Raw genomic sequence first — 27,569 nt, forward strand, 5'->3', positions numbered from 1 at the left:
TAATGTAACCTATATACCTTATACAGGATTATTTTCGCCCCGTATTATTTTCGCCCTTCTACACTTTACACTTTCACAATTTTGCCCAATTTTAAATTCGTCCAGTCACAGTTCTGTATAAGAAATTTTACTGTGTTCTTCGAATTTGCCCCATTTTCAATTCGCCCACCTGTGAGTAGGGCGAAAGAGTCGAAAATAAAAAGGGGGCAAAAATTTCCCTGTATACAGTAACCCCTCCAAAACTTTTTTCATAGGTTGTAAAAATTATTATACTATTAATGTTAATATACAGTGTATTACCTTAATTAAACCTATTTAATACTACAATTATTCTTTGGGTTTCTTTCCGAACAATTTAAACTTAAACGCAGTTTAATTATTCCTATTTAAAACAAAATACATAAAACAAATACAAGTCATGTTCTGCTGCCTGACATAAAAAACTGTAAACTTATAACGATTAATTAGAGGATCTCCTATCTTTGTTATTGCTACCACAAAGTAGATCTACGTCTTTTGATGATCCTTTGTTCTGGTTGGAGGATATGTGAGTCCGGACTTCTTTTTCTTGATTTCAATGTCATTTCATCAGCTGAGGAAGTTTTAAAATTAAATGTTATATCTGCATCCACTTTCTTGGATAAGTTTTTTTGTAAAGGACTTCTGCCTGTGGAGCACTTGGATTCAACACTTGAGTTTGAGTTTTCCAAAGGAGATAAATCTTCAAGAACATTTTTGGTGTAAACAAGAATGTACCCCTGGCTCAATAATACTTCCTCTTTGGAACATATTTTTACTCTTGAATCATTGCAATTGATCCATGAATCTGTAAGAGAAATACAATACATTTTTATGTTTACAGAGATTAAAGATGTTTTCAAATAAATGTTGTCCGATCCTGAAAATGCTTTGCCGAGTATATGTACTACATGAACAAAACCTATCAAAGATATAACATCAGTGACTGAAAATAAATATAACGGCATAAAAGTGTGTCAAAAGACAATTTTTTTTTTTTTCAAAAATATTTACCCGAATTCCTAAAATTTACTAGCTTCATGAACCAGTTTTAGGAAATATTTTTCAGAGCATAAACCTGAATTCCTGAAAACTTACTAGCTTCTGCATTCCAGCAGCAGGCCGTGTAGTGACCACTCCCAAAGCCTCTGCCATGGTGAATGATGACCCCCAACAGATTATATGTATAGCTCTGCCCCTTCTCCATATCTGACTTATCACAGAAAGGTTCAACATCTAGGACATCATCAAAAGCTACCTGAGTGGAGATTTTCTCCCTGTGGTTCCTGCCTGACCACCTGTAAATAAAACAGATAAGTGAAAGTAGTGCCAAGTCTTTGACTGATTTTCAACCTTACCCAAAAATTTACATCGCAAAGAAAAAAAATATCACTTCAATGAATCTTCTGCACATATTATTTCAGCACAAATTTATATCTACATGAAACAGTCAAATTTGGGTTGCCCATGAACATTGACCCTACAAATTAAAATGATTCCATAGTATTTGTCTTAAAATAAAGTTGAAACTTGCACTGGGGAAGCTTAATAAATTATGCTTCACTTCTGTAAATAATTAATTTAAAAACCAACCCTATGTAATTTCTACAAACTAACCTGTTTCTGTGCAGTGTTTACAGACCTTTTTTCTTTTCAATATCTATCACTCCAACCTTTTTAAGATACACTATCTACTAACCTGAATCTTTTGAGGTGCAGTCTTAGCACATTTGGGAGTTTTTTCAGCAGCAGTCTTTTCTGTGCCTCAGTGTAGATAGATTTTGAAGTCCTCTTTTTCCTTCGAGCTTAAAATATTCAATACATGGTACATGAAAAATACTTATGGTGGCAATGGCCACTGAATTTTCTCCATCTTTACAATCCCTTTTTTATGCCCCCATATTCGAAGATTCAGGGGCATATAGTTTTTGCCCTGTCCGTCCGTCTGTCTGTCTGTCTGTCTGTTTGTCCACAAAAACTTTAACCTTGCCCATAACTTTTGATTGGTTGGAGCTATGACTTTCATATTTCACATGTGTATTCCTTGTGACAAGACCTTTCTTTGGGTACCATAAAATTTGACCATTTGACCTTGACCTTGGAGTTTGACCCACTTTTGCTAAATTTTTTCTGACTTTAACCTTGGCCATAACTTTTGAATAGTTTGTGCTAGGGCTTTCAAACTTCACATGTGTGTACCTTGTGACAAGACCTTCCTTTCGATACCAACAACTTTGACCCTTTGACCTTGACTTTTGACCTACTTTTGCAAAACTTTAACCATGGCCATAACTTCTGAACGGTAAGTGCTAGGGCTTTCATACTTCAAATATATGTAACCCTTGTGACAAGACCTTACTTTGGATACCAACAACTTTGACCCTTTGACCTTGGAATTTGACCTACTTTTGAAAGACTTTAACCTTGGCCATTACTTTTGAACAGTTGATGCTAGGGCTTTCATATTTCACGTGTATTTCTTGTGAGAAGGCCTTTCCTTGGGCACCATTAATTTTGACCATTTGAACTTGACCTTGATGTTTGACTCAGTTTTGAAAAACTTTAACCTTTTCCATATCTATTTAATGGTTGCTGCTAGGGTTTTCTTATTTCACAGTTATATTCCTCGAAACAAGACCTTACTTTGGGTACCAACATATTTGATTTGCATTTGAGAAAGTTTAACCTTTGTTATAAGTTGCCATACAGGGGCATCAGTCTTTCACAAACACATCTTGTTTTTTTTATAATTTTTGATAAAAATTCTGTAGACTTCTAAAAGCCCAAGTTTTATTTTTTGCTTTAATATGGGAAACTACATTTACAAGAATTACACTTACTGTTACAATTTTCACACTGGTAAATCCTCCCCTCTAAAGTTTCTTCTTCAGTAAATTTGTATAACATTTCTAGAAAATAAAGGTTCTTGCCCTTTAGTGACTTATACATATCCACCAATGGGCACATCAAAAGAACTTTTCAAAACCCAACTACATGTACATGTAACTTTGAAGGTTTTTATACTATCAATTTCTGTCACAGATTGACAAATGGCAAGACATTGTGAATTCTGTTTTCGCTAGTTGTTTTTACTGAAAGGGGGGTAAGAAGCTTTTTACAATATGATGAACAATTTACTTTAGTTTCAAGTAATAGTATTAAATTTGATTTTATTTGTCTCCTGGAATGTTATGAAATCATTTTATTGGTACTTTTAATATGTGTATACATATACCTGTAATGTGACAGATGTCCTGAGCTATGCTTGCATTGAGAGATGTAAACTGGTATCTTTCTGGGAATTCCAAAGAGAGATCCATAAATGGCTCCTTTGTTTCCGAAATATTTCCACAAACAAGGCACTTCACCTGTTACATATATTTCAACACTTTGACATTAGTAGAATTCAATGCTCATTCAACCAAATCTGGACCATAATGTTTAACAAACTGCATTTAAATATATATAAATTCATTAAAAGTACATACCTGGCTGACCAGTTCACCTTGAAAAATATCTGATATAATGTCAAACAGGTCAAGGTCACACAGCTCATTCTGAGCTTTATCCAACAATTCACTGAAACATGAATGATAAAATTGAATATGTGCAGTAAAAATGCTTCCAAAGAATAAAAGGGAACATGACATAATTTTTTGTTGTTGTCTGTAAACATGTATACTGACTTTAGCATTATGAAATTAGGTTTTCGCACTGAATATGTTAGGCATTCAAGCATCATTGCAGTAGTAAGACACCGCTGAAATAATGACCTATAAACATTGGCTGAAGCCACTCTCTGAGTGGTGTCCACAATTAAAGAGATAGAAATTCATAGAAATCATAAAGAGTTCAGCATAGACAAAAGCTTTCCTGCATTTGCAGTATAGAACATGCATAATGTGTGAGATATCAAGCCACTTTATGTTGCTAAACTTGCAATTGACAAAAATAAATAGAAACTTTCTGTACCAGAGGAATTCTTGAGCATCATGCTGGGCATGGCCTTTAAACATGGGGATCCTTTTCCACACGGCCTGGAGGAAGCCATGGGGACTGACCTGTGCCCAATTCCCAGACCATAACACTCGGAAAAGACCATTCAGCTCTTGACAAAGTGATCTGTATAAAAATAAATTTATACGAAAATGACTTCAACCTTGCCACTAGTTTTTGTGTCTATTTGTGGAAATAGAACAGACACAAAGAGCAGTGGCTTACGATGATACAACCTTGATATTTTGGAACTTAAAATCATGGGCTTTTAAAAAGTGTGGAAAATTCTCCCATGAATGTACATGTAGCTCTATGAGATACAAGTGTAGTTTAAATTTATTCATAAATTACAGCACTATAAGGTTATACAAAAAATGTATCGGTTACCATCTTATAGAGAAATTAAACCACACTTTATTATCATTAATATACTAACAAAATCATAAGATTACATGTTACTGGATGGCACTTTTTTCTCTACAGATAACAATAGTTTCCCCTTAATAGGCGTGGTCAGTTGTGACCCTCCATTTAAACCTCCTGGTCTCTCTTTGGTAGGGGTCCCTGGATTTCTTTCTGGTGTCATCAAATGCTAAAAAAAGAAATAAAATAAAATGCATATAAATAATAAAACCTGTTTTGTATGACAAACTATCAAATGACTTTGATGTATTGAACTTGTCTCAGCCTTTGATGGTTGAAGATGTATTTCAGCTTGATGTCAAAGGATATTCTACAGAAAATGATGGATTTCATAATGCCACCACCCCCCCCCCCCAAAAAAAAATCAATTTTCAGATCTAACTTTAATGTATGAAACAATTCATTATCCATAAACACATATTTTGAATTCAAATAAAAATACAAAATGATACATGCATATCCACTTAGGTTTACATGTACATGCATTACCTCAAAGCATTCTATAGTGGTTTGTCGACTAAACAGTCTCTTTGCTGGCTTGGAATAGAAATTCTTTGGGGCTCTTGGAGATAGGGTCACCGGAGTTAAAGACTTCCTCCCAACTAAAGAGTGGGGACTGCTCTCAGGGGAGGTAACTCTACTGGGACTAGGCTGGATCTGATGTCGGAAAAAGTCTCGAAATTCCTCTAAGTGGCTGAGAAGAGACAAACTCAATTCATTGTCAATCAAAGACATATACTAATATACTATTTTAAGTAGGCAAGTAATTTACAAAGCTTTACAAAAAGCATTATAAAGTCTTCATAAAACATAAACAAGGATTTTCACTCACATACAATGTAAGTACAGGCTTACCTTAACACCTGAAGTACAGAGTTCATGTAACAGGTGTTGCCAAGATTACGTAAACCAGTCATTCCTGGAATTATGGTTCTCCTTTTAATAACGGGGCTCCATTCCACGGACGACTTTATTTTCCTCTTTTCTGGTGTTCGCTGTATCTGATATAGATCATATTTCATCATTAAAAATAAGAATACTTGAAAATGTTTTGCAAAATTTGGAATCTAACATAGCAGCATGATAAAATATTTTTTGTATTTTCTTTGAGGTTCAGAAATGATACACATTACTTTCACATATACCTTTTCAAAATTGCTCAATTATTTTGCTATCTATGAAATCTCTATTCATAAATAACAATTTTTTGACTTTATTGAGAAAACTAATGCCTGTCAAATATTTACAAGGTTCTAAACCATGGGTTTTACCTCAATGTATTTCCCTTGTGTGTACAATTTCCATGCTATAAATGTCTTCCTCAGTAACACCTGTCTGTGAAAAAAAATATAAATCAGACTTCTGTGGGTTACTGAAAGATTAAACTTTCAAATAAACTGTGTCTCAGATAAAAAATTTCATCGTATAAAAGTTAAATGCTCAGTGTGAGTTTATGACATCTTAAATATACACGGCTGAACATCAGTATCTGGAAAATTTAAATTTGAATGCTGTATACAGGGTTATTTTCAACCCGTATTATTTTCACCCTTTCAGACTTGCAAACTATTTTGCCCCATTTTAAATTTGCCCTGAAAGAGTTTTATAAAAGGGTTAATGCTGTATTCTTGAATTTGCCCCTGCAGTCTAAAATCCCCCACATGTGATGAGGGCAAAAGAGGAGAGAATAAAACAGAGGCAATATTTCCTTGTATGCAGTACCATATGTCAGAGTGAGTTGAATTTCCAAACCATTTTTCAATTTATTTTTCTCAGTCCCACTGAGTTCAAGACAGAAAGGTCTGACTGTATGATATACATGTACATATTATTCCTTTGGAAACATAAAAATTCGGAAATGTTCCTTTCTTTATATCATCACATTAAAAATTAAACTAACTCGAAACTAATTCTGAACATCTTGGCTATATGTCAACATGGTCAATCATTAAGACTATTCTCACTTTCTATGAAAATCTGCTGTAACTATCTTGTCATCTTCATCTGTTCTGGAGCTGCAAAAGAAAAATAAATGTTTACGTCAACCCAACATTAATGCCAACATTCATTAAAAAAATACTTGCAGATAATAATGTAAATAAAAATACTTGTAATCCTTTTACAAAATAGTATTAGAATCCCTGATAAGTACAATAATTGGTAAAAAAAAAATTGTCAGCACAATATGCATGAAATATCTACACTAGTATCTGATTATATATTGCCCATACAATACAATACCATTCTTCAAAATAAAAAAAAATACACAACAAGATGTGTTTATGAAATACTATGCCCCCGATGGTAACACAATTCTAAAGTGGGACGTAGACTACAGTGCAATACTTATGGCCATAATGTTAAAGTTTTTCAAATGTAGGTCAAAGGTCACACTTGAGGTCACATTATCAAAAATTTCTGTACCAAAGGAAAGGTCTTGTCATAATGAACACTCATGTCAAATATTAAAGCCTTACCCTTGACAGCACAGTAGTTATGGGCTAGGTTAAAGTTTACAACAGACAGACAATCAGACAGACAGGACAAAAACAATATACCCCAGGGATCTTTCGATCCAGGGGCATAAAAAGAGAAAAGTCCTAAAGATATTAAAGTATGTGCAAATAGTAGCCCTAATACTTGCACAATTGTTACTGTAATTTAAATTTAATACACATGGTCTCTCTTGACCCATTCATAGGTTGTAGGTTAGAATCAGTTTCATCAGAGAAATTTGGCAGTAAACAGAACATTGCTATAGTCTGTTTAAATATCATATGGAACAACTACTACAACGTTTTAAGTAAGCATTATAATTTGCAAGAACACCCAAAAATGAAATGTTCCCAACATTCACAGAAGCTGTGCCTAATTTAATCATACAATTAAACATACATCATAGTATAATCTAACACATCATTAACATTCAGGAGGATTTAAAAAAACTCACGGTGAGACGACAGCAGTGTGGGAGTAAGATCTGAGTAACCTCCTCCCCCGCGACTCCACATCTGTAAAGGTCTGGGTGGCTATAGCACTTAGGGCATTCCTCAGAATCTTCAGATCCCCCGACACATTATCATTCAGGACATAGTCATCACATTGGTAGCTGTTACCATGGTTACAAAAAATAATTGTGTCTTACTAAAGGTCTCATACATTTTTTAAAACATGCATTTAGGTAAAATTAACAGGTGATTTTCCAAATGGTATAATAATTAGCAATTTTCATTAAGCCAAAATATGTATGTCTTTCACTAAAACAAATCACTTTATTTTAAATTTTATTCTATGTTTATTTCTTCACAAAAATCTTTTAATTATACTTACCAATATACATATTTCTCATTGACCTCCAGACATAGTGGATGCTTGCATAGAAAAAAAGATGCACAAAATAAATGCTCTACAAACAATTAACAAGACATGTGATGCTTTTATCAAGCTTCATAAAAACTTGTGCAAAACAAAAGAAATCGCTGAATTTTATATTCACAGATAATATGCTGCTGTTCAAATCTTTCATTACCTGAGTTTCTTTAAAGTGTTTAAGAGCATGTTCCTCATTGAATCTTCCACATGCTACACTAGGACAACTAAGGCATGCCTACAATGTTTTCAAAATTCAAATAAATTGAAAAATATGATTTTAACACAAAATAATATTGATTACTTTTGCAGTTATCACAAAATTATGGAATACTGAATGGCTATATTTCCACAAAATAAAACTGCAAAATACTCTGATTACCTCTCTTTGGCAAGTTGATTGAATGGATCGAAGAACATAATTTATAAACAAAAACGTAATATATTAGTGAAACTCAAAATTCCTAGGAAAGAGAACTTAATATAGTTTACAATTACCAGTAATTGAACTTTATACTCATCCTTGACATAACATAAAACTTTGATCAAATATAAAGTTTAATTTTTTTTCATATCTCTCATACTACAAAAAATTACAGTCTATATTAAAATTATAGAAACTGCAAACCAAAAATACTTTTATTCTTTTTACATAAAAAAATACGGTGTTATTGAATTAGCAGAAAATTTCAAATATGATATGTAATATTGCAGTATTTCACATAAACATAAGAAAATCTTAAAAATATGTATTGAAGACATTTTTACAGTTATATTCAATCAATATATACACCTACTAACATCAAGAAGATATATATTTACATGTAATATGAAATTTACGTGGAAATAAATTATTGAGCTGTAGTATCAATACACCGTAAGTTCTGCAAATGTAGCACTAATATGTGCTAAGACTGCTAACAAATATCTCAGTTGTAGCAGACTAGGCAAAAATTCAAATTAGCACATCTAGGTTTAAGTTCTTTAAAAACTTAGCCATCTGGGTCATGGAATTGTTAACCTGCCTGTCAGATTGCCATACAGAAATGACAGTGTATGAGCTGTACGGTAGACAGACATCTCGGCCCAATGACACCTCGGCCCGTCACGCTTGACATCTCGGCCCTGACAGGTCGGCCCAAGATTGTTGACACGTCGGCCCATATAAAAGACACCTCGGCCCAAACAAAATTTTACGATGGAAAAAATTAACAGATTAACCCAGCGCTTGAATTGATATTATCAGTAGCCTGGGGAAAAAATTGGACTCAAACTAGTTATAAGCGACAATAATAAATTTACGAAGGAAAATGTTTTTCTTAAGAAATAAACGAGAAAATATTCCATGGATCCAAATTTAGTTTAATTAATGTCTCCCAATTAAGACTGCTCGTAATCGCACTTGACCCTCCAAAGGATGCGCCGCGGTATTTTGTTTGTTTATCAATTAGCACTCTAATTAATAGCACTGTCTTCTCATTCCTTAAATTAATATCGTCCATGTGCTCGTGGAAGACCTTTTTAAAAAAATCTTGATAGTTTATTCATGTACTTTTTTCAATCAATATTTTAATTTAAGTCCCAAAATTGGAAATATATATATTTCATAGTAAAATTTTGCTTGGGCCGAGGTGTCTTGTGTATGGGCCGACCTGTCTTAAATCTTGGGCCGACCCGTCTGAGCCGAGATGTCATTGGGCCGAAATGTCAATGGGCCGAGGTGTCGTTGGGCCGAGGTGTCGTTCATTCAGCTGTACACATACCCAGACACTCTCTGTAGTTCCACAGGCATAACACATCCACTTTTGGGGATTTAGTATTGAATGGCTCCATTTCTTAATGGCTGATAGATGCTTACAATTGTCCATTTATAACTGAAAGCTAGAAAGAAATTCTAATAATTACCAATAAATATCATATCGGCCCAAGGATAGCTTAAAAATTACAGGTTTGTTGGAAAGAGATTTTGTGGGCTAATATCCTTTTATGAAAAATATAGTTTATAAATCTAAATTCTTCAAAGTGTAATTTCTTGAGTTAAATGGAGAACATTGAACTCCCAGAAAATAAAAATAATTAAACTTAATATAATTTTACCATATTACATTCTGGAATCAGTTTAAAGTTTCAAATTGCATGGAGCAAAAGTGAAACACTGGCTGGAAAATTTGAACATAAAGACTCAAAAGTCTCTTTTAACATTATAACAGCATGTAATTTAATTCTTCTAATGAAATTACATGAAAATTAATTCAAAAATCATAATGTTATTAAGTACTCAGTGCTTTAGTGTGAAAAGCGTAATGACGTGCTGGCTATGTCACAGGTACTTGAGTCTTGGTTTATAAATATGTATACCTATTGATATGTAAAAAGAGTACTCTTTAGGTATATGTACATGTACCAGTATGTGGTACATATTTATAGACCAAGACCCAAGTAACCTGTGATTTATGTCTCTGATCTGATGTTTTTATAACAGTTTTAAGTTATATTGATTAAAATTTTCTTCTCAGACTTAACTATCTATATTTCAGTAGCCGCTTTCCGTCATTTCACTAAGCAATTATTTATTATAACACATATGACAATTCTTATAAAGTTCCAACCCCAATGTTCTTTCTATTAAAAATTTTGTTGGCAATGGCAGCGCTGGTTGCTCTTTTACGATAGAAATAGATATACATTATACCCTGCTGTTAATATTAAGTCATCAATATATTTTTGTACGCATTTTAACATTAGATGCATGCAAAATCTACCATTTATGCATTATCTGAGGGTGAACTCTACTGCAGACCAGCAGATCCATTCGGTGATCAAATTAATATTATTGAAACCGGAAGTCGAAAGAATATGTAATAAAAAGAAAAAAATGCAACCGGATATTATTGGATTATAAGTTTAACGAAAAAGAATTAAACGATAATAATGTTATCATGAACGTATAAGAAAAATTCTTCCGGTTTTATAGATTTTTTTTTTCAATGTAATCCTAAAAGCTATAAGCAGAACGGAATAGAAAGTTCAGGGCCGTCATCAGGTTTTTGGAAAGAAGGATGCAGAGTAGTTTTTGGGTGGGATTAAAATATATTATACTCAAGGCTCCCTCTCCTAAGCCCGATCATTCTTATAAAGGGGTTTCATTCGATGAGTTTTGTGCAATTTGGAAGTCGTTTTATCCCCCCAAAATAAGCAAAAAAAAAAAAAAAAAAAAAAAAAAAAAAAAAAAAAAAAAAAAAATTGAACAGATGAATAATGAATTTATTTTGTTTTGAAAACAATTAATATTTTTAATTCTTTTCGTAAGATTATAAGTGACAATGCTCCAAAAGCACCTTCCTATTTTTTATTTGGTAAATGCACTACAAACATAATCCATACTAAATTAAGGCACAACTGTGTATTGAACCAAGATTTATACAAACGTAATATTATTGACAATCCTTATTGTTCTTGTGGTAAACAAGAAGATGCCTATCATTTTTTCTTTGTTTGTAAAAAATATCTTAATGCTCGAAATAATCTTTTTGACCTTCTTTTTCGACTTGATTTAGATATCATAGATGTACACCTGACTCTGGGGCAACGAAAACCTTTCATTAGAGTTAAACATTGGCATTTTTGCCGCTGTTCACAGATTCATAAATGAATCTTGTAGGTTTAGCTAGATATACTATATTTGCATTTATTTGTATATGTTTTTATTATTATTTTGCATGACAATTATTATGTGTTTTATTAAGGAGAAGAACTCGTAAGTTGTTAGAACTTGTTTCTTATCTTTTTGCTTGTCAATAAAATATGTTCAAAACAATATTTTTGAGATTTACTAAAAGAAATTGTGCGAACGCACAAAATGAATCCATTTTTCTTACGTCTTTGAAGACAATATTGAAACTAGTTTTATTTCAACATTCAAATATGCAATAAACGCGTTAATTTATTTATGCTGTTTGAACATATTTTCAACACTATTTCATCATAATTGGCAAAACATAGGCCCACTGAGTACAGTTTTGGAAGATATGGAGAAAATGTTCACTGCATGTATGTATCTTTCCCCCTTTTTAAAACTGTTCAATAATTGATATAAATTCAGAACTGCGTTCACAGGCAAAAGTTTGTTTCTGTAATAATTTTTTTTAACCCAGTATAATTAATCGACTAAGCCAAAATCTGTTTGTTTGTTTGTTTTTGTTTTTTCTTGTTGTTGTTTTTTTTGAGGGGGGGGGGGATTTAATTATTTCATTCTTTTTTTCTTGACTGAAGAATTCAGTTATGTATATGTAAATATTTGTAATTTCATTATTGTTACAGAAACAAGTTCTTGTAACTGCGTTGTGCAAAAGAACTATCGACAATGCCATTTTTTGTATGTGTTTGGACAATTTATTTCATTCTTTTTTCTTAACTGAAGAATTAGTTATGTATATGTAAATATTTGTAATTTCATAAAATAATTAAGGTGGCCTGGTTTTAAAAATGTACATGCAAAGTTTTTCGACATTGTAGTTATTATGCATGTTTAAAATATTTTGTAAAACGTTAACAGGTCTCAGTTCTATATTACGGGGAGGAGGGGCAGGTTTGGTCGACCTGGTCGATCTCCACCTTTTTTTTTCAAAGACGACTGAGATTTTCTCTGTTAATTTTGTGCGGAGATTTTCATTCAAAGTCCGCTCACACTTTTTTTTCTCTAGTACGATCGAGCCCTCTAACATTACCTAAAAATTACCAGAAAGCCCGAACCCCCCCCCCCCCCTTCTCCGATTAAAAATTTTGCGTTTTGCATAAATTTCACTTGTATCAATTGTATTAGTTTTCTTTTTTAATTTGCATGACATATTGTAATATATAATCATAGGTTTACCTTTGAAAGGAATTTGTTGAATTTTTTCAAGGGAAAATATCAAATATGTCTTATACTAAAAAAGTTGAGCTCTGCTTTAATAGCCAATGCTCTGAATTACTGAAAATAACACACTCATTTATTTAAAAAAATGTCATATATCTAGAAATGATTGTATTACATAATTATTGTACAAATGATTGTATCAGTGATTTAATTATGCATAGCTTCACATTAGAATATTGTTTAAATGTATTTTATGTTGTGCCTTTTGCCAATTATTGTAAATGTGTTTGCGCCATAAATATTGTATTGTATATAAGGAGAGGAAGAACTAAGTATAAGTACTTGTTTCTAATCCTTTTGATGTACTCAATAGAATATGTTCAAAACGACTTTCTGATTAGCTTTTTAAATTGCTTTTGAAGGTTTTTCAAGCTCATCGATGATGATGCAAGGATGACCTTGAGCAGTGTAGTTTTTTTTTTTAAAAAGTAGTATATATTGTATTATGATTATTTCATTAACCATGTTTGTTTCATATTGTTTACCAGATGACTGTCCAGAATATATTTAGCCATTTCACAAAATCCCCGTTACTTCAACCAATCAATTAATCAACTATCACTAAAATCACAACATTAATCAGAGATGTCTCTGGTTTTATAAACTGGGGATAATCTTATGGAATGTTTAAACGTACGTACTGAATGGCAGAGAACATAACGTATTTTGCAATAACTTAAAGTGAGAACACAGATCTCTCTCTCTCTCTCTCTCTCTCTCTCTCCCCAGTATACGAGATTTTTAAAAATGCAATATAGATAATTTTTCACTAAATCTCAGTTAAACGATTTCCATCAAGAGACAATGAAATAAACTGCCTTTTTCGTGATTTAGTCTGCTATAAAAATGGTCTCCCTACAAAAATGAATGGAATCATCCAGATGTCAATTACATGCTAATGAAACAATTGGAATAAAACTAATTAACTATATGAATTATATAAATCAAGTCAAAAATAAACTGCCGATAGCGATTAATAGGGAAAACTTTTATCGACCTATCTGTAAGGTGAACACCCCTAAAAAGGACGATTCCAAGTCGCTGAGATGTCAACATGGCGGAGGAAAATATGACATCCGCCGTTAGTTCAGAAACAAGTGGGAAAATATTTGAAGATGTGTTTGTCAATGGGTGTACGGATATCATGGACGATAGTGTTAAAGAATCGGATGATGTTCAGACGCCAACCGAGGAAAACCATTCAAATGAACCCATCATGCCACGAAAAAGTAGCTTCATGTGCAAAGATGGGAGCAGAAAACCACCTCGAAAAAAGACCGTATCATTCAGCAGCATGCCTACAGAGCGGAAAATTGCAACAGGTAGATATTTTATCAGGGAGTTGAAAAAATTAACATCACTGTACATGTTCTTTAATCATTTTATCTCAAAGCATTAAATGTAATCATACATTAAAAACCCGAAAACTTCATGAAGTTACTATGCAGCCACGCCAAAGTTAATGCTATCATCTCGCGTCATTGTCGGTATATTATCATCTGTTTAAGTAGTAATCTTTATATTATACATAGTTCCTAAGGCTATGTCATTATACTAAGTATAGAACAATTGGAATTATCTATATTGAGCTGCATGCTGTTTTAATACATCATTACACATGACAGTACCTAACCCTTGAGATCTAACTTTGTGTAATTAAATTGCAGTCAAATAAATGCAGCATTTAGTTTATTGTATGCAGAAAAAAAAAAGAAAAGAAAAGTAACGTATGCACATCTTAATCAAACAAAGTCTTCAAAGACTGCATTTGATTTTCATAATTTGTGGCTAAAGGTGATATGCCAAGCTTCATGTAATTTTTGTTAAAAATTTGCTTAGTGTAAGATTAAGATCGACTCATTAACAAGAGCATTCAGTTTTAGCAAATTCACATATATTCCACATTGTTCCACTACTTATTGAGTGGTCATTGAAAAAAAATACTCACATCCCTAATGTATTTTATGACATAATAAGACTCACATATGAACTTTAGAGGGAGACTTAATTCTTCTTAAAATTGATGTAGGAAAGAAAACGTATACTAATTAGAGACTTTCATTTTTACTTCATAATTTTTGCTTTGCACTTTAAAGATGGTTCTAGTGGTATATATTTGCTGTTTCATGATTATAACTATTTGATCACTTGTATGCAGTTGGGATGTGTTATAAAGATCTGATTCAACATTTACCCCCAACCTCCCATCCCACCCCCACCCCAAAAAACAAACAAATCATTGGTGAATTGTTCAAGTAATGGCACATTAATAAGATTACAAGGATCATTTTTTGGAATGTCTAAAGGAATTATTTCCTAAAAACACACAGTAAGGGAATAAAATCTGCATCCTGAAGAATATGCTTGAAATCACAATAAAAGCCATCCTTTCTGACTAAAGTTTAACATGACTGTATAGATAATTCTGATTTCTCAGCACACTTAAGACGGTGTGTATACAGTTGCACATGAACACAGTGAAAAAAAAATGAGCAAGCTATGTAAATTTTTATTTGTACATCATTTGTCATTCAAAGTCATAGTTTAGACAAGAACTTCTATGATAATGACAACTATGGTGTTAAAAAATATTTTAAATGTCTTTTTACATGGCTTATTGTAATTAAATATGGAGGTAAAATTTATTGGAAACAAATATTTCTTCAAAGTAAAACCAGGAAATGAAGGAAAATATGATAACTTGTTATACTATCTATTATATCATATTTATACTGTTTGACAGCTACCTGAAGGTATTTCATTTATTGGATTGAGTATATATATGCAGTTCACATGTTGGTGCTTAGATAGAATTATTTAATTTCTGAAAAAAGCTTTGATTTAAAACTTAAAAAAAGAAGAGTTAATCCACATTTTTGTTGGTTGTTCACATCTTGAATTGCATACATTATATATTCCACACAGTTTTAAATGTTTTCATAAACACACATTCATAACTAAGGCTATTGAAACAATTACATATAGATTTTTTTTTCTAGTGAAGACAATACGATATAGAGAATTTTTATTTAGGCTTTTGCTGAATTGAAATGTTTGCTTTACTAATGGCTGGGGCATCAGAATGAGTCAACAATATGGCTAAAAAGGCACTTATAGTTTCCTAAAGTAATCAATGCATTTTCAGAGCAGTACTACGTGTACATATAATTTTATATTATTTTTGGCCATTGTCATGATACTATCTTTCAAATGACACAAATATAGTTGACAACATATATATATCAAATTATTTAAATAAATTACAACTTTCAGTTGTATGTGTCTGATATGTCAGTCACATTTACATGTTTGCTTTGACTTTTAATTTATTTTGGGAAACAAAAAAATATTTGAATATTACAATAATTGAATGTTTTAATTGGGTTGTTTCATTACAGATATGACATTAAATATCTGCAGCAAACTTATATATTATGCATACATTTAAATTGATTAGTTAGTTCTTAAATCAGAATAAAAGTTGCCCCCACCCCCACTTTATGTAAATTCACTTAATTGCTGTCAAAGCTAGTCATTTTCATATTACTTCAGTGCACAGTTGGTCTTATGATGGCGATTAGTAAGTGTCAGGGTAATCGAGTCCACCATGGTACTAAGTTGTGGTTAACTTTGCCTTGCTGCTAGAGAAACCACAATGAAATCTTTCTGGTATTTAGTCCCCCTTTTGTGGTAAATCTGTAGTACTTTACAAGTTCAGAGTTGATGATATATATACCAGAAGATGTCACTTATGCTGAGCTATCACTTTCCTGTGTTTGACACCTAATTTACAAGGTGAAAACTTCACCTTTACTACAATTTTGTATTCTTGAAGTATAACTGTGATAGCTTATATATTTATAAATGCAGTATTTACATGTAGGACTTAAATTCCATGCAGTGTTTAAATTTGATTCACTGCTTCTATTTAAAAATCAGCATTATGAAGTAATTATGTAATTAATACATGTACATTACATAATAATGCAGACAGGTTCTGTAATTTGATGTATTGTAACAGTGTATTTCCATGCTTTGCAGATGCTATAAATATATCTTCATACTCACTGATGTAATACATATGATAGTAGTGTTCTTAAAAAAATAAAGATTGAAATGGTATTTTAGTGAGGTTGTTAATTAAGTGTCAGAAAATAAGATAAATTTCATTTCAAGAGAACACGTACATTCTTCAGTTCATGACATTTGTGAAATTTTTGCTCATTTTAAAAGCTTTTCATTATTATCATTGCCATCAAAATATTTGAATCCTTTAAAATGGTTGTAGCTAGGATCTAAAACTTGTTTTCTATTCATTCAAATTGAATGTTGTAGATATTTCATTCATGAACAAAGGATTGTTAGTCTCAGATACATTATAATTATCAAATGTGACCCTTGGAGTTTCACATTTAACACATAGATGATTCCCGGCGGGCGAAAATCAACAATGGCATATATACTTAGACATATCAGTGGTTTGTTTGGTGTATGTACATGCATTATTAATTTAAGTATAATGATATTGGAAATCACACATGAAGGTCTAACTATTCTAGACCTTGTGTTGACACTGAGATAGTTTATATATCTAGCACCTTAAACCTTAGAGTTCGATTGCAGCTGTTATTCATACTATAAAACTAACGGTAATTATCATGAAGTTTGTACCTAATGTCCCCTTTAAAACTGTTGCATTTTGTTATGTAAATGCTTGTGCAATATGTTACTGTTTATTTTTATGAGATCGATTTACTCATATCTTATCTAAAAAAGACACTTGTTCAAATGAATCGATCTTTTGTTTTTTTGCCTTCATGTATCACAGCCCATTCAAAATCTACCAGTACCCGGTACTTTTACCCATCTGAAATCGTGATTGTACTGTCCAGTGTATCCATTGGAGAAAAATTTGATAATATATTTAATTAAAATCATGTCCACAAGGTACCTCCTATTTTTGTAAAAGTACCACCTGTTTCTAATCTTTTTGAAAGCCCTGGTATCATGGTGCTTGTGGGGCGTATGGACTATGGACCCCCCCCCCCCCCCCAATATTCTGGGTACAGTGTTTAAGTATTTATTCTGCATGATGTTAGCTTCAATATCTTCCTGTTTCTTCATTGACATCATGTACATAAATCCATATTTTGACATACAGAAAAAAAGAAAGGCTAATTGTTAGTAAATTTCCTGTTTCCTCTTGTGTCTAATCTGTGTTGAGTAGATTTTATGTAAATGCTGCCAGTTTTGTTATTTTATAATTTGAATTTATTTTGGGGGTAGGGGGAAACGAAGGGGAGGGGGGATAGGGTGGGGGGGGGGTCAGGCAGGTCAACTTTAAATTATATCATACGTACTCATCTTTTTAAACATCTTGCTTAAAATTTAGCTTGTCATCATGACATTGTCTTGGAATAAATGTCTTAAGAGCAGAAGGTCATGATATTTGAGCCCTGACTTTCTTTGAAAATGCATAGTAGATCTGAACCAGGCAGTAATAAATGCAAAATATTTCCTCCCTAGTTTTTGAAGTACCTACATGTTCTCTGAAAACACTCTGTTCAGTTCATGAAGGCAAGCCCAATTTCTAGTTCAGTAGAACGGCAAACAGTTGACGCTATTTTTTCCTTCTAAATATTCCATTCCATGATTTCCATCTGACCTAAGGACTCAAAAATATGGAACAGTGTACCTTGATTGAATTTTACATTACTTACTTACGTATAGTCCTCTTTGTGCTTTGAGAGCATAAGGCCTGTGAATTTTACATAGATCTGTGTAAATTTTAACGTGATGAATTATCAACATCACTCTGAATGCTACAAAGAAAGCATAAAAAACTAGAAATATGTTCATAGGACATGAATGCTTAGCCAAGATGCATTTGTATTCCCGTTGCAACATGAAAAGAAATGTACCTTCCTTCTAAAAAAATTATGATACAATTTAATTGAAGTTGTATTTAGTACTTATATAAAGTTTAACAAAAACATCTTTAGCCCTTTTTTTGAAACATAGGTAACTGCAAAAAATGAAGTAATAGTGAGGTCAACTTGTCATTAGAAATGTCAGGAAAAGAAAATAATATCACAGATGAATTGCTCTCACCAGTATGCATCTTAGTATGTGAAGTTTGATTAAAATATCTTGAAAGGTGGTGTTGAAGGTCAGGGAAAAGTTAAAGTCATGAGAAATGTCAAGGTTGGAAAATTATGACACAGTTGAATAACTCTCATCAATTTGAATTAGTGTATGAAGTTTGATGAAAGTATTATGAACAGTTTTTTTTTTTTTTGAATTGTGCTAAATGCAGAACAATTAATTGTGAGGTTCAAGGTCATGGAAGTCATAGTAAATTTTTTTGACACAATCAAATAGCTCTAATCAATTTATTTCTTATGAAGTTAGATGAAAATATGTTGAACAGTTTCTTTGAAACTGAGAGAATTAGATAATGAGGAATAGTGGGACAAGGTCAAAAGGAAGATCAAGGGCATAAAGTTCTGACACAGTCGAATAGCCCATTTAAATTTGTAATTGTATATTTGAAAGATGATTCATAAAAATATCAAGAACAATTTCTTTGAAACTAAGATAAATGCAAAATGACAAATAGTGGGACAAATGTCCTATGGAAGGTCAAGGTCAGAAAATTAAGACGGTTGTTTGAATAGTCCCCACCAATATATTTATCAGTATATGAAGTTTTGATGAAAATATTAACAAGATTATGAACAGTTTCTTCTAAATTAAGTGTTGAATGACAAATAAATAATAGTGAGGTCAAGGTCATAGAGAAGGTCATTATCAGAAAATTATGACACAGTTGAATACATCCCACCAATATGTATCATCATATGAGTTTTGATAAAATTATCTTAAATAAAATGCCTGGTAGCATCTTTGAAACTGAGTGAAACACAAAATAAGGAATACAGAAGTCAAGGTCACAAAATTATCCCACAGTTGAATAGCACTCATAAATATGTACATGTATTGGTATTTGAATTTTGGTTAAAATGTCTTGAATAGTTTCTTTCAAACTGAGGTAAGTGCAAAGTGTGACACAAAGACTGAAGGACAGAAGTGTGGAAACATGAAAAGATGGCAGACAGACATGACAAAACACTATTTAACTCTGTCATATTCATGGTGGGGCAAAGAAATATTTTAAACTTTGTATTTCTCATCTTCAAAGATATATGATTTGTTCCATCAAAACATGATAGCAGTTCCTTTCTGTTGTACCCAGACATTCAAAGTTGGATGTAATCATTAGAGCCCATTATTAGCATTTCAGAGCAGCCTGTACTATACATATACTGGGCAAGAAAGTAATGTGTCTGACTAGACTCAGCATAATATGTAGGAAAAAAATAAACATTATACTCTGGAGGAGCCATTGAAGCAGACCAGGGTTTATTCTTGGAAACATCTCTCGACATTTGATCTATATATGTAGATCTGAAGGTTGAGCAATGGGAGGAAATACTTTACTTTCAGGGGTTATTGGGAAACAAGATAATTACCACATTGATTTTAGGTTTCTATCAAGTCATTGCGTTTCGTGTATAATACATATGTAAATGCAGAAGAATTGAGACTGGTTATTACATGAATGATATCCGTGTTTAGTATGTATGAGAATTCTATATCAAATCTCTCAGAAAAAAATGCTTACGCAGATGGAAATCCGTTATTTAAGGTTGTCATCTAGTACTGAATGATTGGTCATTGTTGAAATAAGGAAGTCAGACTCAAGGAATATAGTAGGTACAGTCAAAGCTTGTTGTCTCAAACATGAAGGGACCGAGAAAATACTTTGAGATAACCGAAGATTCGAGATATCCAGGGTAAAATACTTAAGGAATAAGCAGTTGGGATTTCAAAATCACTTCGACATATCCATGGTATTTGAGATATCCGTGTTTGAGAAACCGAAGTTCAACTGTACAATGTGTATATAAAAGTATGCTAGTATATTATATAGTATGGGATTAAATTTTTAATGTCAGCATTCACTTTTATTTATTCATATTATATATCATCAGTCATTGACAGAATTATAGGAACCAAGCTAAAGTATTGATGAATATTAGTTTTATTTCCGGATTTCCTCCATCTAAAATAACACCCACTTACATTATGTAATAAAAACCTATTTTTGATTTTAGCAAGTTTTACTTGAATAAATGGTACAACTAATTAACCCAGTATTGAGTTTGTATATGTATTTGTCATCATTTCCTTGTAGTTAAAATTTGTTTCTACCTTTTAAGTATCCAATAACCTAGCCCAGTAACATACTCATGGGGGAGGTAATTTGCTTCCTGCTGTGTTTTGGTTCAGAAGCAGTTGTAAAATTAAAGAAATGATCATATTTTTTTTGTAAAAATCAAGTTTACTGTCTTTGCACTAAAAGTTTAACCCCTGAATTCTCAGACGAAGATATTTATACAAGAAATGGTGTTAAAACTGCAGACACATTGTTATTTATTTTTGTAGCTGATGCTGACTCTGAGTAATTGATGATGATTGAAGGTGATTTTTGGTGTCATAAGTGAACCAACCTCTTTGTGTTTTTGTAGCTCAAGACTGTCTTCAATGTATGCAGAGCGGCAGCGAATTAATAAAAGTCCGGTCCAACAGTCGTCAATACCATCGTATATTTACACTCAACCCAGACATGACAGAAATCCGTTGGCAGCCGACATCCAAAAAACCCCACAAAGCCCGAAGTAAGTAAACAGATTACATAAAATGTAATAGGAGGGCTCTAAGTAAGTTTTTAAAAAAAAAAATCTCTGCAAAGCCCCAAACCCCCACCCAAAACACACATCACACACACCCCAAAAATAATTTAAAGAGGTCCCCCAAAAAACTTCAAAATCTGAAGTAATTTCAGAGAGTATACAGGTTTTGTAGTGCTTTATTCATGCTTTTTTTGTAAACTTGGTTAAATTTCTGGATCAGGATTTTTGTCTGCTTATAATACATGTATGTGGGAAGTTCTACTTACAATGCAGCTGTCCAATCAAGCATTTTTCTTAACTTGAAAAATTTTAAATGTTGACCCTCAGAAGTTAACTCTTAGTTTTTATGCTTTCAATTTTTGCATTTCCAATCAACAGGTTACAATGAAGGTAGAGGGGTATAAATATTGTGTGATTCTATTTTATTGCAAAATCCTGTAGAAATTACAGAACCACAGAAAAAAAAATCTGAACATTCAAAATTACAAGCAAAATCCATATGTATAATTCTTAACAATTAAACCTCTCCCTATTTGATCATCTGGCAGAGTCTCTTTGAATAGTCTGCTCATGCATACACATCTTCATTTTGATTATATTATACAGTTTTCAGAAATATACCCTAAAGATACTGTTCTCCTTTAATTAAATTCATTTATTAATCAGCGGAACACATTTCATTTCTCATCACTACACATATAAGCATATGAGCCTATTGGTCAAGTGACTGTCCAGAAGAAAGGCAAAGCTGTATCCGATATTGATTAAACAATTGGGACTTAATACTTCCATCGGACAGTTAGCATGTTTAACATTATTGAGGATGACAGAACTTTCTCATTACCACGGCCACTTATTGGTTAGAGCCGTATATGCACACACAATGAAACATACAGCTTAAACGGTATTTCCTAGCACAAAGCTCCTAAGAGTTCAAGGTAGAGGCTCTATGTATGGAACTTTTATATTAAAGTCAGAGTTGATGAGTGTTAAAGATGTTCATTAAAGAAAAAAAAATACCTGTTTATACAGTTAGTGAGAAATTTTAAATGTTGTATAGTAGAACATGATTAAAGGGAACCTGCTGATAATGAATTTATGCATATAGTGAATGGATTTTCATTCCCTGTAGATTTAAGACATATGCACTAGTTGTATATGCATGATTTAATGAAGTTCATTTTTAACAAATTTATTTGTCCATGACACTTCATATTATAAGTGTGTCTTAATGTATAAAGAAACTTAAACAAAGGCTCTTCAACCAACATTAGCTCTCATTTCTTGTAAATATTTGCTAAAATTTGTGAATTACGTACTGATAATATTGAAGAATTTTTACTTTGAATCCCATTCATTAGCTTAAGATTAATGATTGCATGTACACTTCAGCATCTGAAAAACTATATTCAGTAACAATTTACACATTACACATGTTACATGTGTTATCACAGTCTGACTTAAAAGCTTTCACTTTAGATGATTCTTTGATTCCTAATATAGCAGATAATTTTGATTAAGACTTGATAAGCTATCTCGTTTTTTAAATTTGATAATGTCAGATTTTCATTCATATTGACTATGAATCATAATTTGTTTGCAAGACATGTGTATTCCTTTTGACAATACCTTTTTTAACTCTTCTGAGCAAAAGGCTCAAAGAGCTAATGCTATGGCCATTTGTGCGGTGTGCGTAAACTTTTTAGAATATGGGCCATAACTCAAGAACCCCTTGGCCAATTATTGTCAAATTTGTCACAGGGTATCCTTGGCCCAAGGGCTCCCTTTTATACTAAAACTGGGATTGTGACCCTTTAACAAGGGGAGATAATTAGGAAAATAGAAAAAAAAGTACTGGTTGCTAAAAATCTTCTTCTCAAGAACCACTGGGCAGATTATCACCAAACTTACACAAAAGGATGAGGATATGTTGTAGATTAAAATTTGCACAGGGATTTACCCTGGGGCAAAGGGCGTGGTCTCAAGGTCACTTCAAAGTTGACCAAAAATTACATTTTATTAAAATGTTGATATTTGGCTTACTATAAGGACTAGGATCATCAAATCTTGTCAGTTGGTGCATCTAAGGACCTCATATCATGTTGACTCAAAAGTAGGTCACGGTGACCTACTTTTTAAATTTTGCGGCCATTCTTTTTCAAAATGATTTAGAGGCATATTTTGAACAATTTAAGGCCTATGATCATCAAACTTTGTCAGTTGATGCATCTTGGGTCCTCAAAGTATGTCAACTAAAAAGTAGGTCACCTTGACCTACTTTTTGAATTTTATGGCTAATCTTTTTTAAAACAATTAAGGTCATTAATTCGAATACGGGGAGGCTTAGAATCATTAAATCTTGTAAGATGATGCATCTTGGGGCCATAAAACATATTTATTAAAAAGTAGGTCACAGTGACCTACTTTTTGAACTTTGCAGGCATTCGATTTCAAAGTGTTTTAGAGGCATAATTTGGACATTTTAAGTCCTATGATCATAAAACTTTGTAAGTTGATGCATCTTGGGTCCTCAAAAAAGGTCAACTGAAAAGTAGGTCACCGTGACCTACTTTTCAATTTATATGACTATAATTAAATATTTCAGGCACTAATTGGCTTAGAATCATCAAACTTTGTCAGTTGATGCATCTTGGGTCTTCGGAGTAGGTCGACTAAAAAGTAGGTCACCGTGACCTACTTTTGAAAATTTATGGCTTTAATTAAATATTTCAGGTACTAATTGGCTTAGAATCATCAAACTTTGTCAGTTGATGCGTCATGGGTCTTCGGAGTAGGTCGACTAAAAAGTAGGTCACCGTGACCTACTTTCGGAAAATTTATGGCTTTAATCAAATATTTCAGGTACTAATTGGCTTAGAATCATAAAACTTTGTCAGTTTATGCGTCATGGGTCCTCGGAGTACAACAACTGAAAAGTAGGTCACGGTGACCTACTTTTGAAAATTTATGGCTTTAATCAAATATTTCAGGTACTAATTGGCTTAGAATCATTAAACTTTGTCAGTTGATGCGTCTTGGGTCTTCGGAGTACAACAACTGAAAAGAAGGTCACGGTGACCTACTTTTGAAATTTTATGGCTGTATTTAATATTTTCAGGAATTATTTGGCTTAGAATCGTCAAAATTTGTCAGTTGAAGCACCTTTTGTCCTCGGAGTAGGTTGACTGAAAAGTAGGTCACGGTGACCTATTTTTGAAAATTTATGGCTTTAATTAAATATTACAGGTACTAATTGGCTTAGAATCATCAAACTTTGTCAGTTGATGCATCTTGGGTCCTTGGAGTAAAACAATTGAAAAGTAGGTCACTTTGAGCTACTTATAAAATTTTATGATTATAATTTTAAAAAACATTATAGGTATTAATTGGCTTAGAATCATCAAACTTAGTTGATGGGTCCTCAGAGAATGACAAGTGATAAGTAGGTCACCATGACCAACTCTCAGGTACTAATTGGCATAGAATCATCTTGGGTTCTCAGAGTGTGAATTGGAATTTCAAGGGTTTATGTAAATATACAGGATACTTCGAAGCTTCAAATAGAAGTGATAGGTTGTACAGTTTATCAGAAGAGCGATTCAAGGCCCATGGGCCTCTTGTTTTGGTTACTAATAACTTGACCTTGGAGTTTGACCTACTTTTGAAAAACTTTAACCTTGTGCTATAAGTTTAATGCTTTGGAGGTAGGGCTTTCATACTTCACATGTTTATTCCTTGTGACAAGACATTTCCTTATGTGCAAATAACTTTAACTTTGACCTTGGAGCTTGACATACTTTTGAAAAACTTGAACCTTGGCCATAACTTTTGAATGGTTGGTGCTATGGCTGTCATATTTCACAGATGTATTCCTTGTGACAAGACCTTTTCTTAAGTACAAAGATTTTTAACCTCACGATGTTAACCTTGGAGTTTGACTTACTTTTGAAAAATTTGATCTGACTGTAATTTCTTAAGGTTGGTGCTGTGGCTTTCATATTTCACAGGTGTATTCTTTGTAACAAGACTTTTCTTTTAGTACCAACACTTTTAATCCCTTGACCTTGACCTTGGAGTTTGACTTGCATTTGAGCAACTTTAACCTTAGCCATGAGCTGCCATATGGAGGCGTCAGTGTTTCAGAAACACATCTTTATTCTTTTTTCTGTATACAGGGTTATTTTCGCACACTTGCAAACAGTTTTGCCCATTTTAAATTCACCAAGACACATGCAGTTCTGATAAAGTAAAACCTTGGCTTTCTCTGAATTCATACCATTTGAAATTCATCCATTATGCTATGAAAGGGGCGAAAAATTCTTTGCATACAGTACATGTTTGTTATATAGATTAGTGCTTGTTTTATATCTTTTAACTTTATTAGGTGAAATGAATTAATAAACTTTGAAGGATTCCATAATTATAATGCTGAAGTAATGGCATGAGATATTCCCAAATATCTACTATCAGAAGTTAACGACAAATATAAGTTAAAAAAAAAAGTGCCCTTTTTATCTTGCACCTCTCCATTATCAGATCCTAGCTGGAACACTGGTATATAGTACACATTGTATTAATCTTATGTTTTGGACTTTCAATTTAGCCAATTAATTGAAAAAGCTCTAGTTGGCTGAACAATGTTCATGATGCTGAAACGAAAATTATCCCTTCATTAAATGTAGTGTTGTGTAAATATCGTTTTCTAGCATTTAGATAGAGTAATCATCCTCAATAAGGTCATTTGGGCAGTTTATTTGTAATTTTATGGCAACTAGATGAATGAGTGGAAATGGTAAGTTGACTGTAGGAGTGTTTCTTAAGCTCTTTTTATGCCCCCATATCGAAGATTCGGGGGTATATAGTTTTTGCCCTCTCCGTCCGTCTGTCTGTTTGTCTGCAAAAACTTTAACCTTGCCCATAACTTTTGATTGGTTGGAGCTATGACTTTCATATTTCACATGTGTATTCCTTGTGACAAGACCTTTCTTTGGATACCATCTTATTTGACCTTTTGACCTTGGAGTTTGACCCACTTTTGCAAAATTTTATGAGACTTTAACCTTGACCAAAACTTTTGAACAGTTGGAGCTTGGGCTTTCAAACTTCACATGTGTATTCCTTGTGACAAGACCTTCCTTTGGATACCAACCACTTTGACCCTTTGACCTTGACCCAGGAGTTTGACATACTTTTGGAAAACTTTAACCTTAGCTATAACTTTTAAACATTTTGTGCTAGGGCTTTCATACTTCACATGTGCATTCCTTGTGACAAGACTTTCCTTTGGATACCAACAATTTTGGCATTGACCTTGACCTTGGAGTTTGACCTTCTTTTAAAAAACTTTAACCTTGGTCATAACATTTGGTTCTAGGGCTTTCACATTTTACGAACATGTGTATCACTTGTGACAAGACCTTCCCTTGGGGCCCCATTTGACCTTGACGTTTACTTACTTTTAAAAAACTTATACCTTTGCCACAACTTTTGAAGAGTTGGTGCTAGGGCTTTCATATTTCACAGGTATATTCCTAGAGACAAGACCTTTCTTTGGGTATCAACATTTTTGATCTCTTGACCTGGAGTTTGACTTGCACTTGAGAAACTTTAACCTTCGCTATGAGCTGCCATATGGGGGGCATCAGTGTTTCACAAACACATCTTGTTTTTTTATGAAGCTCTACATGTCTTAATTTTTCAGTATAACTATAGGCATTTTAAAACTTTGGAATAGAGTGATCATGGACTGGTGAAAATATAATTTAGACTAGCTTTAAAAAGAAAAAAAATCTTTCCTTTTTCCAGATATGCCTGTAAGCAAGGTGGTTGTCCTTAAGACCTGGGGCCAAGGAATTTCCTTGCTTATAATGATGTTATCCCCCAATTAATCTGGTATTCCCCCTAAACCCCCTGTTAGGGAAGGAACCCGAGACCCCCTTCTACTTTTTTAATGTCCCCTGCTATTTCAGTTCTTAGGGACAACCCTGATGAAGTTAGATAATCTGCTTTATCAATATAAGACTCAGAAAATGATTTTGCTGACATCCTAAAGATCATGAGTCATTGAGATGTATACTGTAAAAAAAAAA

General features: G+C 32.8%; 2 protein-coding genes across 2 annotated transcripts in view; one reads left to right on the forward strand and one right to left on the reverse strand.

Moving 5' to 3' along the window:
* Positions 1-349: 349 nt before the first annotated feature.
* LOC133175990 (ubiquitin carboxyl-terminal hydrolase 44-like) lies at positions 350-10,615 on the reverse strand. The gene is made up of 17 exons (XM_061311168.1): positions 10,569-10,615; positions 9,570-9,687; positions 7,967-8,044; positions 7,768-7,808; positions 7,388-7,546; positions 6,402-6,452; positions 5,709-5,772; positions 5,293-5,438; positions 4,927-5,131; positions 4,467-4,606; positions 3,991-4,140; positions 3,507-3,597; positions 3,254-3,386; positions 2,859-2,927; positions 1,718-1,823; positions 1,117-1,316; positions 350-826 (listed from the first exon to the last, which is right to left on the reverse strand). Exons 2-17 carry the CDS (start codon positions 9,672-9,674, stop codon positions 492-494), a joined length of 2,073 nt encoding a protein of 690 aa, XP_061167152.1. The 5' UTR covers positions 9,675-9,687; positions 10,569-10,615; the 3' UTR covers positions 350-491.
* Positions 10,616-13,758: 3,143 nt separating this feature from the next.
* Positions 13,759-27,569, forward strand: part of LOC133175943 (inactive phospholipase C-like protein 2) — a 43,829-nt gene continuing 30,018 nt past the window's right edge. The window contains exons 1-2 of the mRNA XM_061311099.1: positions 13,759-14,046; positions 21,316-21,465. Of these exons, the coding sequence (XP_061167083.1) occupies positions 13,779-14,046; positions 21,316-21,465 (418 nt within the window). The 5' untranslated portion in view covers positions 13,759-13,778. The remainder of the gene's footprint in view (positions 14,047-21,315; positions 21,466-27,569) is intronic.

The sequence above is a fragment of the Saccostrea echinata genome, unplaced genomic scaffold, assembly GCF_033153115.1.
Source record: "Saccostrea echinata isolate AGI-Se365-2 ecotype Australia unplaced genomic scaffold, CSIRO_AGI_Sech_v1 ptg000064l, whole genome shotgun sequence".
Lineage (NCBI taxonomy): Eukaryota > Metazoa > Mollusca > Bivalvia > Ostreida > Ostreidae > Saccostrea > Saccostrea echinata.